Source organism: Pagrus pagrus (assembly GCF_965226575.1).
Source record: "Pagrus pagrus genome assembly, chromosome: 2".
NCBI classification, from domain to species: domain Eukaryota; kingdom Metazoa; phylum Chordata; class Actinopteri; order Spariformes; family Sparidae; genus Pagrus; species Pagrus pagrus.
The window spans coordinates 34,462,285-34,480,813 of NC_140186.1; the positions used below are offsets into that span (position 1 = coordinate 34,462,285).

General features: G+C 40.7%; 1 protein-coding gene across 2 annotated transcripts in view; it reads left to right on the plus strand.

The window, feature by feature from the left end:
- The first annotated feature begins 971 nt into the window (after positions 1 to 971).
- Positions 972 to 18,529, plus strand: part of slc43a1b (solute carrier family 43 member 1b) — a 32,581-nt gene continuing 15,023 nt past the window's right edge. For both annotated transcript variants that reach the window (XM_084364367.1, XM_084364368.1), the window contains exons 1-5: positions 972 to 1,179; positions 5,273 to 5,431; positions 9,760 to 9,943; positions 10,048 to 10,103; positions 10,563 to 10,639. In XM_084364367.1, coding sequence (XP_084220493.1) covers positions 5,278 to 5,431; positions 9,760 to 9,943; positions 10,048 to 10,103; positions 10,563 to 10,639 — 471 coding nt within the window. In that variant the 5' untranslated portion in view covers positions 972 to 1,179; positions 5,273 to 5,277. The remainder of the gene's footprint in view (positions 1,180 to 5,272; positions 5,432 to 9,759; positions 9,944 to 10,047; positions 10,104 to 10,562; positions 10,640 to 18,529) is intronic.

Below are 18,529 nucleotides of genomic sequence, written 5' to 3' on the forward strand. Positions count from 1 at the left end.
TTTAAGTGTCCTGTGCTTCTTTGACACATTATAAGAGCAACACAATGGATGTTTAAAGCAGCTACAAAGAACTCTTATTTTGTTGGCTCTGGCAGCCCCTGTGGACAAAAGGCGTGTGAGCTCTGCTGCTTACTGTAATCTTGATCTAACTAGTGCTTTTTAGAGATAGCCAATCTTTGCATTGATGGTGTTCTAAGTGCTGTATTGTAGGCAACTGGACCTGTTTCAGTTTCGTGAAAGAAAGAAACCGAGCCTACAATGCCTACAATACAGCACTTCAAATGACCATGACCTGGATGACTGAGAACCTTCATCAACATTGATGGTGTTGTTTGCTCATGTATGTCATAAAGAGGGGCCAGTGTTGATACTGTTTCATAACCACTTTAAAGTTCCTTGTAGTATGTTTAATGTCTGCTGTTGTTATTTACATTCACATTTTAGAGGGCAGGGTCCTGAAATGTATGCATTTGTACTTTATGTTTTCTGATTTCTCAATACTTCTTGCTGCAGTGTCTGCTGTTTAAGTCGACCACATGATGGAGCCAGTGAGCAAGCTACCGGTTTATCAGTACTGACACTGAAGTCAGGTGAAAAACTTTGCTCTCCCACATGCCAGCTTTTCAGCAACCAAAGCATTACAAGCTGAGAGATGTAATGGTTTTATGAAGCTGGGAGGTTGAGAAATAAAAGTCCTTAACTTACCAAAACTGGAAATAAGATATCAGCTGACAGTAACACAGCAGTGTTCACATCATTCCTGTATGACACAATGTCTCCAGATTGTATACTTTTTGCAAGGCCTCTGTTGCAATACAGTCAAAAAGTAAATGTGTGTGTCTGTGTGTGTGTGTGTGTGTGTGTGTGTGTGTGTGTGTGTGTGTGTGTGTCTCAGTGTGGGGTGGGCGGGCGAGACTTGAGCTCCATTTATAGACATACTTTACATGGAGAGGGAGAGTCAGTGTCTCGGGTGCACATGTGCCAGTGAATGCAGCTGCCACACTGAGGGAAGTATTACACTTTAAATCTACAAAAGAAAGAACGGAAAAAAGAAATAGAGATTAGCCTGTTGAACAGAATCAAACACTTGGGAAACAGAAACAGCAGCAAAGACAACGCGTTTGTTGAATCATAACCATATAAACACAGATCATCTACTGGAGGAGCACAACTCATACAGTAAGTGACTTTAAACATGTTGCAGGTGGACTGTTTCCTCCTCAGTCACTGACACTAGCTGAGTTTTGTTGCTTGATGAAGTTAGGGTTATGTCTCCAAAACTGCAATAGGATCAGTTAGTTCCCTCTCCTGTCAGTCATCAGCAGCTGTGATGTGTATTTATCTTGTCATCCTTTTTTCAAGAGATCTGCACTTTGAGTCAAATTGTCCAACATACAACATTTATAAGGGAACCGTGTGTAAGATTTAAAAAACGATTTTGTATAATTCGACATGTGGCAACAAATATTGTTTGATGGGAGAGTGTCACTTTCACAAGGAAGTAAATTTAAAAAAGTAATTTATGAACACAACTGAGAAAATGTGTTGGTGCAGTACGGAAGCCCTGAAGGGCAAGTGAGATTTTTTTTTTTTTCTGGTGATCCATTTTCTAAGCGTGGTCTGAATTATCAGATATATATATATATATATATATATATATATATATATATATATATATATATACACATATATATATCTATATATATATATATACATATATATATATCTATATATATATATATATATATGTGTATATATATACATATATGTGTGTGTGTGTGTGTGTGTGTGTGTGTGTGTGTATATATAGATATATATATACACACATATGTATATATATACCTTTTCTGCGACACCAAGTGAAATTATGTTTTTTTTTCACAAGAAATGTTTTTGTTTCTGAGTGAAGAAACAAAAAGTCTCCTGAAAAAAACATTTTTTATCATGATTTTTTTCCCCGCTCAGTTTCACACAAGAAAAAAAGGAACATTTTCGACAGAATTCTTTTTTTGACTGAAAAAACTTTTTTCTTCAGCCTCGCACATTTTTTTCACTTTCATACAGAGCCCGGGATTTACTACATCGATTCATGCACGCAGTTTGGTAATTTGCGAATTACTTATCAAGCCAGGCATTGCTACAGGAAAGTCTGGAGGTCATCATCCATCTTTTGGGAAACAGTATATTAATAATCGCTCCATTAAAGTGTTCCACAGAAGTTAATAAAGTGTATTATTATTGTGTAACGGTATTAGGTACATGTAACAGGTATTTTGATGATCCCCAGCGAGTGTCCAGGTGTAGGTTGTATTAGCTATTATGCTGGCCATGTTGATGGATGAGTTGTCAAGGTAACAGTAGTTTGGTAATAATTAATTCATGAAATAACATTACAGCAGTGACGACTTCCAATCAGGACAAACAATTAACAATGGATGCAAGTGAATATAGTATCATATCTCCATCCTATCTGACAGAAAACGTACATTTAGTAAAAGACCGTCACTTCCATGAGTTTCTCACACAGACCACATTCTCTTGACTTTCACAGTGGCACTAAACACATGTTAACTTCCTTCAATCTTCCTCCTGAAGCTCCAAAATAAAAGAAAATAACTTTTATCTCTGTGTTCACCAGGTGTGACCTCAGGTTTTTAAATGATTTCCCTCACATGGAAGCTTGAAGGCTGTTTATCGGTTTTTGTTGATTGTTCTCGTCGCCTAATCATTTGTCAAAATGTCTGGGAGCGGCTTTCTCTGATATAGTTGAGATAAAAGCAGTTTTCATGTAGGCCTATAGTTTTTGGTAAAGGCTGTATAAGGTTGGTTTTTTCAGAAGAGGCTGGACATCTGTGGCCATTTCTTATTTCTGCAAGTGGAAGTTGTCAACTCTACACACACATGTAGCAGGACAAAAGACCATCACTCATTGTAGACACTGTTATCACTTGTAGCCTCTGCATTGTGTGGCACATGGAGTGTTCAGAATTCAAGTGTGCTGCGCTTCTTTGACACATTACAAGAGCTACACAATGATGTTTGTTGTGGGGAATCTTCTGCTGCAATACCACAAGTGGCTACTGTGCAACACCAGAAGCAAGGCTGTGCAGCACTGCCGTATCCAAGTCTAAATGACACATTCATGGAGAAAACAGGACTGCTACCAACTGCAGGACGGCTAGCAGCAGCTACTTGGTCTGTTACCATCCCTGTGACCTCTCGCCATCATCTCTTGCTGCATTCACTTGCACTCAGACATTGGAGTTAGGTAATTAGCAAATTTGCTAAATCGCACGCATGAATTGATTTAGTAAATCCCAGGCTCCGTGTGAAAGTGAAAAAAATGTGCAAACCTGAAGAAAAAAGTTGTTTTTTCAGTAGAAAAAAATATTCAGTCGAGTGGGGGGGGGGGGGGAAATTGGACAGCAGGCCTTCTATAACAATGTGCCAACACATTGTTACCTCTTGATTGAAGTCATGCGCTTGAATCAGTGTTTGTGGCTGACATGTTCTCAGCTGTATCGTAGTGGACTAATGCTGTGTTCAACTGATGCCTGTTCAAGCTTTTGGATTCAACAAAGTGAATACAAAAAAAACAACTTTGACCTTGTCCACACTGAAATGTATGTGTAAAATCATAAATCTGTCTGTCTGTCTGTCTGAATGAAAAACCCTGCGTGTGATTCGATACACAAGCATTCACACACACAGTTGGATGGTGTCTCTCTAATCCTATTTAGCAGGAGTGAACACTGTAGTGTCCCCTCTACATATCCTGGTTCATCTAGTGCTGGGGTGTGTTAGAGAGAGAGAGAGAGAGAGAGAGAGAGCACCTGCTATTTCTGTGCCAGCAAGACTCCAAGTGTGTTCAGGTTGAGTCATTGCTTTCTAAAGTCTAGCACACTCACACCTACACAAACACACAAACACACACACACACTCACCACATCTATCAAGTCCATCAAATATTTACACAGTCAAAGCTGAGAAGAACTCTGGATCCATTTATTTGTAGTGTGTGTGTGTGTGTGTGTGTGTGTGTGTGTGTGTGTGTGTGTGTGTGTGTGTGTGTGTGTGTGCATGCGTGCGTGCATGCGTGCGTGTAGCTGTGAGCACGTAGGTTAGATCAGTAGATCAGTGCATGACACTTGATAGCACAGCTACAGTAGGTCAGCTTGGGTCAAACATCTCTGTCTTCAGTCTCATCTTCCCGTCTCCTCCTTCACTTCGTTTCCCTCCAGGTTTCATCACAGCTCACAAGCTGACATCACTACAGTGCTGTGAAAAGTATTGCCCCTTACAGATTTCTTTTGTTTTTGCTTTTTTTGTCACACTTACATGTTTCAGATCATCAAACACATTTTAATATCAGACAAAGATAACCTGAGAAAATACAAAATGCAGTTTTTAATTAATAAATGAAATCATCATTTAATTTTCATTTAATCATCATACTTTTTGTATTTTCTCAGGTTATCTTTGTCTGATATTAAAATGTGTTTGATGATCTGAAACATTTCAGTGTGATAAAAAAGCAAAAACACAGCACTGCATGTACTAATATACTATACTTTGCAATACTGTTTATACTGAGCTAGCTGTCCATTAACACCTGTGTATATGTATTGTTGGATTTACAGGATTTTGGCACCAATGTAATGAACCACCTTAATTTTATTTATACTCATGACATTTTCCAGGTTTCCAGCAGCAGGAGGATGTCAGAAAACATAAGCTCACTTTATATCAACTCTAAGGACAACTGCCCATCGGTTCTAGCAGTTCTGATGATATTGTAACCAACGAAGTAAATACTTATATCTGGGAATGTGGCATGATTGCTACAAATAGTTCCAAAAGGGCAACAAGCAACAGCGTTCAGATAATCAGACAAGGTTAGCAAAACCTCTTTGAGAAATGTCAAGAAGGCAAACAGTCAAACTGTCTCCTGTAAACAGACATCCTGGTGCAATTCTGTTGTTGATGAGCACTCACTGTTTTCATGTGAAGTGAAGGATTATTAGCAACACTTTGGGTGCGCCCACTTTCCATTTCGCCAAATGAAGTGTTAGCTAACCTCAACTAATCTAAATAGTCAACAGCCACTAGGATCATATCATGTTAAGTGAATAAAACACTAAAGAGACACTAACACAGTAAAATAAGTTGGTGCAAAGTAAGGATTTGTTGCACTTGGTGATTCCTACCAAAAGTTTTGCTTCCTGCTGTTTGCTGGACCAATGTTGTCCTCTTGTGTGTTTCCTGTTTCCAGCTGTCATGGCTCCCAGCTTGGCCCAGGCATATAGGAGGAGGTGGTGGATGGCCATCACTGCCATTATAGAGAACCTGCTATTCTCTGCTGTTCTGCTGGGCTGGGGCTCGCTGCTCATCATGCTGAAGAACGAAGGCTTCTATTCCCATGTTTGTATTGGTAAGATCATCTGCCTCTCTCAGATAGTTTCAAAGCTTACCAAGATCTCTTTATTATCATTCAGCACAGAACAAAAAAGTAGTAAGTAGTAACAAAAAAGTACAAAAATTACATGCATGGCTTTTTTTATTTTATTTTTTAAAACACTGTAGAAAACTCTGTTAAAACACAGATGTAACAAATGTATAACAAAATGTATAAATGTATTATATAAACAGAATGAATGAATAGTACTGGCAGGGTTATTGTAACCCACCCCAAATGTACCCCCACGTTGGAAGAAAGGTTTCACAGAAGTAAGCAAGTACTTCCACCATCTTGGACAGCGAGACATGGCAACACAACTTAGACAAAACGCATACAGAACTGCAGTAAAAGCAGAAATTGGTTATAAGTTAGTTTGAGAAAACGATTACACTTGCTGTATCATTGTGAATTAATGAATAATAAACAAAGCACAAAAAGTAGGGAAATTTGTGTTTGGTAGATTATTTCTTTGTTATAACAATGCTTCTTGGCAATAAATCTTACACTGTTGGAAAGCCTGTTTATTTCCCTTTAAAATGGTGCCACATTTTTAAGGAACATGCATTTGTGGGATGAGCAGCAGAGTCAAGTATGTGAAATAATCTACCAAACACAGATTTCCTTACTTTTTGTGCTATGTTTACATATTTCAGATGGTGGTGCCTGGTTAGCTGTGGTAGCATAGCATTTTTTTCAATGTTCGTATTGCTGTAATTGGACTGACTAAATATTTGGAGAAATCATACTTTTATGCTCTGTCAATCTTGCCAGCAGACAAAGGCAGATGCACTGTAGTGCTAAACACAGCAGACAACCACACCATAGTCACTGATCTGCTTAGTGATACTAACACCTATGAGACTCCAATAGTTTCAAAGAGAAGGTTATAGAATATCTGCAAAAACTGGAAAAGGACAAAGCCGTTGACAGGCCATTATATTACAGACTGTACCCCGGGCAAGCCCTCTCATGTATATATTGTCTCCCCAAGACACACAAGGAAGAGCATTTACTCAGTTAATTTTAACATTTCCAAGCACTTCACCAGTATCCTAGCTCCTTTGGTCAGTAACAGTCAACACCGCAAGATTTCACCAACAAGATGAGAGAGATAACACTGGTTATCAATGTTTTCAGCAATGGTTTCTTACAGTATGATGTCACATCACTCTTTTCATACATTCCCACTCAAGAAGCTGTTAAGATGGTGCAGAAACGCCTGCTACAGGACAGCACTCTGTCCAACAGAACCAACTTCACTCCAGATCACATTTGTGCCTTACTGGACCTCTGTCTGACAACCACCTACTTCCAGTACAGTGAAGGTTTCTACAGACAGAAGCACGGCTGTGCCATGGGCTCACCGGTGTCCCCAATAGTGTCCAACCTCTACATGGAAGAAGTTGAGAGCAGAGCCTTGATTACCTTCACAGGAACTGCTCCTAGCCACTGGTTCAGGTATGTGGATGACACCTGGGTCAAAATCAGAGCAAGGGAAGTGGAAGCCTTCATAGAACATATAAATGCTGTGGACAATAACATCAAGTTCACACTGGAAGATGTTGGAGGAGACAGTCTGCCCGTCTTGGACTGTGCAGTACACACTGAAGCCTCAACATTGAGGTTTACAGAAAACCTACACACAGATCAGTACTTGCTATTTGACTCTCATCACCCAGTGGAGCACAAGCTGGGGGTCATCAGAACTCTAAACCATCGGGCTGAGACTGCCCACAAAGACAGAGAGGAAGGAGAAGGAACAGAAGCACATCAGGGGAGCACTTCAAACCTGTGGCTACCGGAACTGGACCTTTGTCAAAACCTCTAAAAGATCCAGAGCAGACAGAGAGGAGGAGATGAGAAAACGTAACGCGGTAACATCTGAGAAACTCAGGAGGATCTTCAATAAACATCATATCCTGGTTCACTTCAAACCCACCAACACACTGAGGCATAAACTTGTCCATTCTAAGGACAAATCACCCAGGCATAAACAGAGTAATGGAGTTTATGCTGTTCAATGCAGCCAGGACTGCACAGATTTGTACATTGGGGAGACAAAACAACCTCAACATAAAGGAATGGCACAACACAGGAGGACCAACTCCTCCTCAACTCCTACATGTGAAGGAGACAAATCATTCCTTTGAGGACAACAATGTAAACATCTTGTCCAGAGAAGACAGATGGTTTGAAAGAGGAATAAAAGAATCCATCTATATCAAACAGGAACGACCGTCTTTGAACAGAGGAGGTGGCCTAAGACATTACCTATCACCCACCTACAATGCTGTACTGAGTTCTCTCCCCAGACAGCTTAACAACCATTCACACCTGGGCTCACGTAGCCCTAACATCCCACATGAAGACCGGTTGGGTCAACGACCCACAAGTGGCCCTAAAGACTCTGAAACTCAGAGCTCACATGTGTCCTTAACAACTCTGTAAGGACACTCCCACACAGAGTTTAAAAGTCTGCAACTCCCCTCCAGTTAGTTAGAGCTGAAGAAGCCTCTTGGATGAGAGGTGAAACGTCTTACAGAAACTGAAACAAGTTCAGTTGCCTACGATACAGCACCTAGACCTTTGACTTGAACTGAATTTAAAGAATGCTATGCTACGACAAACAACCAGCACTGCCATCCAATGTTTTTTTTTATCAACTTTAAAATATTATATTAATTATTCATAGAAATATACAGGGCAAATTAAATAATCACATTGAAAAAATATTTTTACAGCTCATACATATGCATAAAACAAACAGAACCAAAGAAGGATAACAAAAAGAAAGTATCATCCAAGACACCAAGACATAGGCTATGATGTGGAGGTACGAGGGAAATTTAAAAATAAAAATATACATTCCAAAGAATTTGAGAGGTCTAAAACTCTTTCTTGTTCATTTCATCTTAGAAAGTTAGCAGATGTATTCATGATCAACAATAAGTAATAATTAACAAATTTCCACTTTTACATGTGCAAATGCAGTACATCCGCCATCTTGGACAGCTAGGTACGGCAAACAAACAAACCACATACAGAACTGCAGTAAAAGGGGAAAAAATAGTTAATTATTAATTAGTGGTGACTTATTTTAAAACGTAAAAAAAAAAGAACAAAAATCAAATGGTTCCATACAAGCTTGTCTGCTGTAATTCAAGTCTCCAGAAGCCCCAAGATCACAAACTGATCTGACAAGAGGCTGAATTTTACTTTTAGGGTGAACTGTTTTTTGTCATGAATACATGACAACCTTCTGTGCACCAGTGCCCAAACTGTATGCAGCTGGTACCCCTTAGTTTCTATTACCAGTTGGTGATGCTGTACATGAGGTAAAGTCAGTACCACAGACAGGATGTTTAAAGATTTTGGTGTCTGTGACTTGATGAAGACATTCTATGACCATCACAAAGCTGATGTTCATGGTTCTTTGGGGAGTAAGGTGGATTTCTGAAGTCTTCAATGAAGGACAAATTTCTCTGAGAGACGAGAATTCAACAGCTGATTCTTCATATTGCCTTTTAGTTTCCTGCAAAGAAGACTGCCGAGTGCTTCGTAGTCTCTGCATCTTGCATCATCCCTAAATTTCTGTTACTGTGTTCATACTGGATCTTTGTACACTCTCAGATTGGTCACATTTTAAAGGTCCTATGTTTGTTTAACCTGACCATCAATCCCTGTCCTCCTCACTATGTGGACTACACTCACTAGAGGTCACCGCCTAATAAGAGGCATTGTAATAAACTGCTTTCATGGTTACTAGACAGTCTCTGTCTCTCTCTGTCTGTCTGTCTCTCTGTCTCTCTCTCTCTGTCTGTCTGTCTGTCTGTCTCTCTCTCCGTCTGTCTTGCTGAAGACAAGGAGGATGGAGGCTAAGCTGTTCTAACAGCTGAGTCACACTCTATATCAGAAGTGAGACATGACACTTTTGCTATACTTGAAAGGGACTGTTCACTCAAATAACAAATACATTACTCTAACCACATTTTTCATGTGCTGAGGTTCTGATACAACTTTAAGCTTCTACTCTCACCTTTGTGTTTGGTCAGTTTCTTGGTGCAGTCATCATCCATAAGTAGACTTGTCAGATGTCATAATCCTGCCTCTCTTCATCCAAGACCCAGGAGAACTTCTTTTGTGTCCTCATACTATATCAGTTTGTCAGATCTGGAAAAAAAAAAAAGTAATCTCTATGGCAGGCATTCCCATACATGGCCACATTTAAAATTGGAATTCTTCTCTACTTTGAGCAGGTTACCCCCTCCCTCCTTACATGTTTTCTCTACCTCTCTATCCAGAAAATGAGACTGTCAGCGCCAACATGACCTCCATGGAGAGCGTTAAATGGCGCACTTGTGTGCAGCAGGAGGAGATATTAAATCTTGGCTTCACCATCGGCTCGTTCCTCTTGAGTGCAGCCACTTTACCCCTGGGTATCTTGATGGACAGATACGGGCCACGCCCACTAAGGCTTGTTGGCAGGTATGATTCTTTCTTTGGCTTTTAATCTGAATATGAGTTTCACAGATATAATATGAAAATGACACCACACTTGATATGTGCTCTAATGTCTGTATATACTTTAGTTCATGTTTTGCAGCCTCCTGTGCGATAATTGCTACTGCTGCATACAACCCTGAAGGTAAAGACAACACATCAATATGTCAGAGCTTTAATTTTCCTGTGCTTACATCAATCCAATCCCATTAATGCAACAGCACAATTTTCCCACCAAGATGTAATTTCATCATGTTACAGCAAAGGTCTTATTTTTGTAGTGTTTGAATCAGTTGCGGTAAAGAATTTTACGCACTAGCTTTCCCTCCAACATACTGTAACCGGACAAGGAAAGTAAGCAGTCAGATGATGATAGTAAACCCACCTCCAGTAACGTGGAATATAAAGACAGTTTGAAGCCTGCCCTCCTGGCTCAGCTTTGAACTACCTCAAGTACCATAGTTGTGTGCAAACACACATTTTCTGACATGTTGGAAGCACTCGGTTTCTGTTACAAAAGATTGACGAAGGTTCAAAATGAAGACTAACATTGAAAAACAAGTGAATGCATCTGTAAAGTTCACTATGGAATTCTTCATTTCAGTGCTGTCTGTCCTCATCTTCCTTGCTGTCTCTTTCAACGGCTTTGGAGGAATCTGCCTGACCTTCACCTCACTCACAGTACGATTCTCACTCATACAAAGACACACACAAACAAACACTGTCAAAAATGTATTCACAGCTGTATCAGAGCTGAATAAAGTTATTTTTGAACTTACTGAAACAGAACTGTAATAATTGTAATTGGTCATATTTCAGAGCGAAGCCTTGTTTTTGATCCGTTTCCAGTAGCGCCTTTTCAACTTACTGCATTACAATTACAAATTAAAAGCTCTCTAGTGTTTCAGTGAGACAGAAAAGACATTTTGACAAGGCTTTTGTTGTGAAATATTTGCCAGCATAACAAGGATGAGAATGAAGCATAGTGGATCAGAATGAATGAATCAAAAAACTGTGTCAGTTTGAACCACACTGTACATTCATTTAACACATTATTTTGATCTCACACAGCATACCAAATACTCAAGTAAACAACCGAGGTAGTGGTACTCCAGATATATAGTAATTTTTTTAATTGCCATCACTACAGTACTGCGTTAACAGCACAGTCAAATGACTAACTGCTATCTTACTACAGCATTTATTGAGCCTCTTATTTATTTCATTATTTTTGCAGTTACAGTTCTCCATACTAGAGATTATCTTGCAGTGCACACCATCCACAATGCCTGTCAACATGTGCTCTGCCCTTGTCTGCTAAAAGCAGCAGCTCACTCTTGTATGTTGCAGTACCTTATACGTTGTTGGTCTAGGGCAAACTGCAGGTGGCCTAATCTTGCTCTGTGTCTGCTGGGCGTGTTGCTAACATTTTCACCATTACACCTTTGAGGGCAGATCAGCGTGGCTCGGTCTGACTTACCTTGGCCAAAAGTGCCATTGGAAAAACCTCAGTACGCTTACAAAGTCTGAAAGTCATGACGTATAGCCAGGGACAGAGGACAAATGACCCTGCTGTCCAGGACACCCCATACACACAATTTTCTCTCTTTCGATTTGTCCGTCAAGTCGAAACACCTGCAGTGACATCACAGATTGGGAAGAGGCAGAACAGCACCAATTGTCTGACCTGTGATTCACTGAGGTGAGAGACTTTTTGAGTCTAGGACACCTGTCAATGACCAGAGAGCTCAGTAGTCATGGTCCGATCACTTTGTGTGTACCTGTTATTGTAAGCACGTGTTCCTGTGTGTGTGTGTGTGTGGGGGGGGGGGGGGGGGGGAAAGCAGCACATGCTGTTCCGCTTGTTCTAAATTCTGCTGCAGCCTCTCAGCCAATCAAAAACATGGGTGGTCAACACACCCTCCCACAGCCTTGTCCACCCTCTCTCTCTCTGTCTGTCTCTCTCTGTCTCTCTCTCTCTGTCTGTCTTTCTCTCTCTCTCTCTCTCTGTCTGTCTTTCTCTTTCTCTCTCTCTCTGTCTGTCTTTCTCTTTCTCTCTCTCTGTCTGTCTTTCTCTCTCTGTCTGTCTTTCTCTCTCTCTCTCTCTCTCTCTCTCTCTCTCTCTGTCTGTCTGTCTCTCTCTGTCTATCTGTCTGCCTCTCTCTCTGTCTCTGTCTCTCTCTCTGTCTCTGTCTGTCTGTCTGTCTGTCTGTCTGTCTCTCTCTCTGTCTGTCCTGACCTAGACCTTGTCCTTGGTGTGGTCATTTTGGCCTCACTGCTGTTATTCCTTGTCTGGTGTGTGGTTGTGTGTGTTTGTTTGTGTCTGTTGTGGTGTGTTTTATCTTGGTGATAAGCTATTACATAACTACCTGGTGTAAGCTGTGTACATTTAGCTAACCTAACCAGCTGCCGACACGTTTGGTCCTCTGTGTACTTTAAAGGCAGTTTGCAATAAAGTGACCGACCAGAGCCACCAGCAGTATCTCAATCCTCTCACATACACAGAAGTTTACAGCTAAAATCTCCTACTTTCAGGGATCTAAGCGGTCAATAGTGTCATGTTTAGAGTCTACAGCCACTCCTGTGTCTCTTTACTTTACATTTACTGTACATTCATATTGGGTGTTTCCACAACTCTTAATTTGCCTCCAGTTCCAATGTTCAGTGCCAGTGCAGAAAGTAGTGTGTAGTTTGTGTAACATGGTGGAAAGGGTTGATTGGTGAGTAGCATGCAGAATAATGTAACATAACCACAATTCTAACCTGTTTTGTTGCCCAACTCTAATCATATCTTAACCACAGTTTATGTGCCTTCCTAACCTGAAACCTACTGTATTGTAGCTGTCAAAGTGAGAATTAAAAACACATTTGATGTAAAGTTATACACATTTGATGTTAAAGTTGTAAGTTGGCATTAGATTCTGTTTATTGTACAATCTCACAATATCAATTTTGTCTTTGTCTGGTGAATGAGTCAGACAATGCCCTCCCTAGAGCCCCTAATGTGACAAAGAAATGGATATGTCCACTATTTAAGTGTACACAGTAGTAGGAGAAACAGTGGCACCTGTGGGAAGAACTCCGTGTTGATATATTTTTTACATATTCGGTCCATAATTTAGGCTACATGTGCACTACAGCAGTGCAGAGGAATGAAGGAAAGAATTATGGGAGGCAGGCTTTGGGAACTGACGACAAGAACAGATGGAACAGCTAATGGAAAGAGAGGGGGAGAGCCGTGGAAAAGAGGGGAGGGCAGATAAGAAGGGAAAAACAGAGGTGAGAGCAAAGCTACAACAACATGGGAACATTACTGAGGGCATAGAGAGTCAGAGCAGAGAGGTATGACATTAGCTGAACTTAAGGACAGTTTGTCTTTATCAAACACATGATATTCAGTCATCAGCATCTTTACATTGCAGCATTTAAAGACATTTGGGTACCATATAATTCTATAACCAATGTTATTACCACTACCATTGATACAGTCAAATGAGGAAAAAGGGAGGGTGGAGTGGTATGAGTTGGCTAAAATTGAGGACTATAAACAGGCAGACAGACAGACAGACAGACAGAAAGATAGACCATCTAGCAGACAGACATGTCTGCAACTGATACTGAGGGCAGAGAATCACTAGCTTAGCTAGCTTTATATAAAATGACCTCTTCTGTTACATAAAGCTGGGTTTTCAATCACATAAAGCAGTGAAGGTTCCCTCAAAGAACTTTCAATCAATTGCTTTTGGGCAATGTAATTAATTGGAACGTTCTTCAGTTAAATCTTTGTTGCTCTACATAGCACAAGAAATTGAACAGTCCTGCATCGTTCTATATTGTTGTTGCCTGTCTATAAGAGATGCCCTGTGTCAAAACCAAGTTTTAATACCTTAGCTAGTTCATACTTGATAAATGAAACTAAAAAGCACTTGATTTGATGGGAACTTAAAGGCAACAGGGTACATGCACAATGCACAATAGGCAGGAAATGGAAGGTCAGTAGTTGAAGAGCTCATACAGAGCCAATGACTAAAAACCATGGACAGAGCCACTGTGACATCACCCATTAGTTTCTGAAGAGCCAGAATGAAGCTCAAGTCAGGCCATTACCATTAAGGCAGTACCTGACTCCGCCTAACTCCTGGCTCTAAAAAAGAGGCAAGAAGGTGTCTGTAGTGGATTTTTGCACCTCCGCGGCTCATTGCTGCAGACAGCCTGAAAAGTGAGATTTAAGATCAATCCCCTTTTTGATCCAAAAGTTTAAAAAACAAACACTGTACTGGATGTTTATTCCACCAGAAGCTCTAGGCTCTGTCCATGGCTCGCCAGCTCAGCGAAAGTGATTGCCTGTTAATCCAAAACACTGACTCTGTCCCTCCACTCTGGTCTGTTAGTCGAATTAACCACACAGAAAGACCTATTATTTGTTTGTATGTATATATAATTGTACTAAAAACATGGCTGACCAATCAGTGGCTGAAATAGCTGAGATGAAGCTGAGCAGACAGCTTGCGGCTAGCTGTCACTCAAACGTGAAATAATCAAAAAAATAATTAAATAAAATAATCTCAACAAGAAAGTTATATAGTATAAAAATTAACCCCCTTGCAGTTGTTATGAGCTGGCAAGTTAGCTGTAGAGACCAAAACTGTTTTTTGTACCAGGCTGTAAACATGTTTATCTCTGCTGTAATGTATGCATTTTAACATGGGCCCTTGTGGGGACTGACTCTGTTTTGGAGCCAGCCTCAAGAGGAAGTGCAGTTTTTGGTTGCCGCTTGTACTGTATATAACCAGCGTAGCCCTGATCAAATCCACACTGACTATGCAACTAATCAAACTGCCCCCATCACTGACTGGACAGATCAGATTTGTGAAAAATGACACAGATTGTCACAAAGTGAGTGCGATGTAGCATGAAAAGGACCCCAGTCCAGACAACCAGGCAGATTCAGTGATTTTGTTGGTGAAATGATGACGCAACGGCTCACAAGCAAAGGTAACAAGACCACACAAAATCGAAAATCCACAGGTAAATAGGACTGAGGCAGGTAAACGGCACAGGCAGGCTGGCACTGATTCAGACTCAGCCTTTGGCTCAGGTAGAAGAGGCTGGATGGATGGAGAAATGCAGGGGCCTGCGGCAGGCTGAAGGGACGGGCAGAGAGGGAGAATGAAAACAAAATAAAAACACATAGGTCCTATTCAGACCTGGTATCATCATCCATCCTGATCGATCCGATCACAGGCGGACAGCTCTAAGTACAGGTGTGAAAACCCCCAATACACTTTAAAGACGCTTGTGAGATCTGATTACTCAGTTTTGGGTCGCATGTGACCACATCTTTTAGTAGTTTGTAGGCATGTTTGTCCTTGACCACATTGGAGGACTGCCTACTCAACCGATGTCTGTCTCTGTGAAAGAAGAAGAAGAAGAAGAAGACCCACAACAAGCAGAATTGATTAAACACCGTCTGATCTCCATGCGGGTCACTGTAATGTAAAACCTGTCAGTGTTGCCAGCAGATGTTTGTGAACTGTTTCAGCTGATCCAACCATTGAACCAGTAGCCACCATATCACCACACTCTCTTAACAAAGCGCTTAATTTTAAGATTTGTTGAGTGAGAAGACACTTAAACTTTGTGAAACGGCTACAGCAAATTCAAAATCATTGGTGCCTGTTTTTAGATTAGCATTCAAACAAAACATGAAGGTGTTTGTTTCCTTGTAAAAAGTGTCCTGTTGTTGTGACACCACTGTACCAGCATATGGAGCAAGGACGTGAGGTGTTACATGTCAAAACAGATGTTAATGCCATATGTAAGCTGAGGACTTGTTGAGAGTTGTCCACTTGTCATCAGATCACTCAGGAAAGGTATTAACACCAGGTCTGAACAGACACAGACAAACTGGGGGGAACAGACGGACCAGTATAGAAAAGGGCAGATGACGAGAGTTCATTTGTTTGCTTGAACAATGTTTGTGGAAACAGGGTAAATTGAATTTTGATCACTTATCCTGAATATGGGTTCAAAAATAAAGAGGAATAATATAATACGTCCACACAACTGACTGAAAATAAATCATCTTCAGATTAACAAATCAATTTAAACTGTAATTTTATATTGATATATTGGAGTTATTTTTGTCCATAGACACATAACAGGGTGCCCACAAGCCAAAGCTCTGACTGTAGATAGAGCAAGTTCCATTTGATCAACAATCCTGTGAGCAACATCTGTGACCGTCACTCAAACGTCAAAAAAGCATTACATTTTCAGTTAACAAAATCAAAAAAAGTACTGTACTTTATTTGACCCTGGTTCCTTTCAGGGTAGAACAGCTTGTATCCAGTTAATGTAGAATATGTCCCCTGAGATAACACAGAGGGTGGAAAACACACAAGCAGAATACACAAAATTCCCTTAATCAGAGCCGGCCCTTGGCATAGGGTGTATAGGCGAATGCTAAGGGCTCCGTCATCCACGGAGGCGCCGCAAACGGGGGGGAGAAAAAATAAATAAATAAATTACTATTTTTTACCAGTGCTATTACTAATATTATTTTGAAATATGATATAAGCCCACAGCAACATAACTTCATAGCAATGCCTATTAAATAATGGAGAGGCCTTTTTTCTGGGTTCCTGGCTGGCTCCTTGCACTGTACCTGCCCTCTGTGAGGGTGGGGGGCGGCGTCGATCACTAAACTATGAGATATTTTCTTTGTATTTTGTTGTTGTCATTTTGTGAAACGGTTGAAGTCGTTATGGAAACTACATACATACAACTGTTTTCTTTCAGGCCTAGAAAGGGCAAATGATATCCTTGATTTTGCCATGATTTCTAACAGAAAAATGATTGCAGCCACCAGACATGAGAAGCATGTGTGCTTCTGTCTGTCGATGTGTGTCTTTGTGTTCAGTACTCTATGTACTGAAGAAAGCCACCTTCTCCCAGCCACATTAAAGTCAACACAACTGCTGTAACTACTGAAACATGACACTGAAATGCAGTTATTAGGGCAATAAAATTAGCTCATGCCATGACTTTGGGGGCTAAAATGGTAGTTTAAAGTTTGAGTGTTTAGTTTGGGATTTGCCAGTACAGGCCTGATTCTTTACACATTAGCTAACACTAGCTTGATTTTACCTTGTAAATGATGTTACTGAGCCAGGCGGTGGACTTCTGCTAAGTTTGTTTGGGATGGGACAAAATATCGATGTTATGTCCCCTGGGAGGTCTAGGGACTGTGGGGAGTAACACATTTCAAAATAAAACTTAACTCCCAAATCAGGCTTCAGGTTTTATTACCAAAAAACAAAGATTACCTCTACAAGAACACAAACTGATAATACAAACTGAAAACTAGCTTCCCTCTAAAAATCTAGGAAGCCAGTTGCACTACACAACAAGTTTCTCCTAACTCAGTCAACGGAAAAACACAGGAAACAATTCAGTCCATTGACGCTGCTCTCGTCTTCAGGATAACACACACAGCATGGATGCTGCTAGATGACCCACTGGCCCCAGCCACAACTCCGGCCCCAGCTTATGTCTTGCCCTGATTAGTAACTGGAGACAGCCATGCACAATCACGTGCTCCAGTAGGGGAGAGCAGCAACTGGAGGACACAGGAGCACAGGAGAGAGCACCCACACACAACCACTGACGGCTCTTAGACCCCGTTTACACGAAGGGAAAACGCATATATTTTCATGTGGTTTGGCCTTTCATTTACACGAAAACGGAGGTTTTATCACAGAAAACGATCATTGCTAAAAACTCCGGCCAAAGTGGAGATTTCTGAAAATGCCGATTTTGTGTTTGCGTGTGCACTGGGTCAAACCAGAGAGTTTTAGGCACTCAAGAGCATCCTATGTTTACAGCTTGTTTGCTTACTGATCATGGATGCTGTTAAGGTAGTGCTCATTTTTACATTTGTGCAAACGCTTTTGGCCTGTTTGCATTTGCAAACACAACTGCTCTACTATATCGAGGAGCAGAGGCGAAGAAGTGCACAGAGGACACGCCATATTTACTATTTTGAAAGGAACAGGAAGTTGCTCGTGTTATTCGTTGTTGCTGTTGATTTTGAGGATTCTGATTGGCTTGCATGGTTTTATCCTTCTCGTTACACTGCCGCCTACAGGTTTGGCATAGTTATGATGGCGCTCGACGGCGTATTTATGCGGGTTCATGTAAACGAAAACTTTTTTGAAAACGATCTTGTGTGTACGACGTTATTTTTGAAAACGGAGGGGGAGAAATATTCGTTTCTGTAAATACCCGGCTATGTGTAAATGTGGTCTTAGGCCATAACAATTGATATTGCAGTATATTGTATTCTACGGTGGCCGACAAGGGCAAACGTGCAGCAACGGCCAAACACTGCAAAAACATAAACGATGCAGAACCAGACACACAAAACACATGCAACAACAAAATGCTGCAGCGGAAAAATGCTGCAAACAAAGAAACGATGCAGAACCAAAGACACACAAACACACAAAACAAATGCAACAACAAAATGCTGCAAATACAGAAAAGATGCAAAACCAAAACGACACAAAC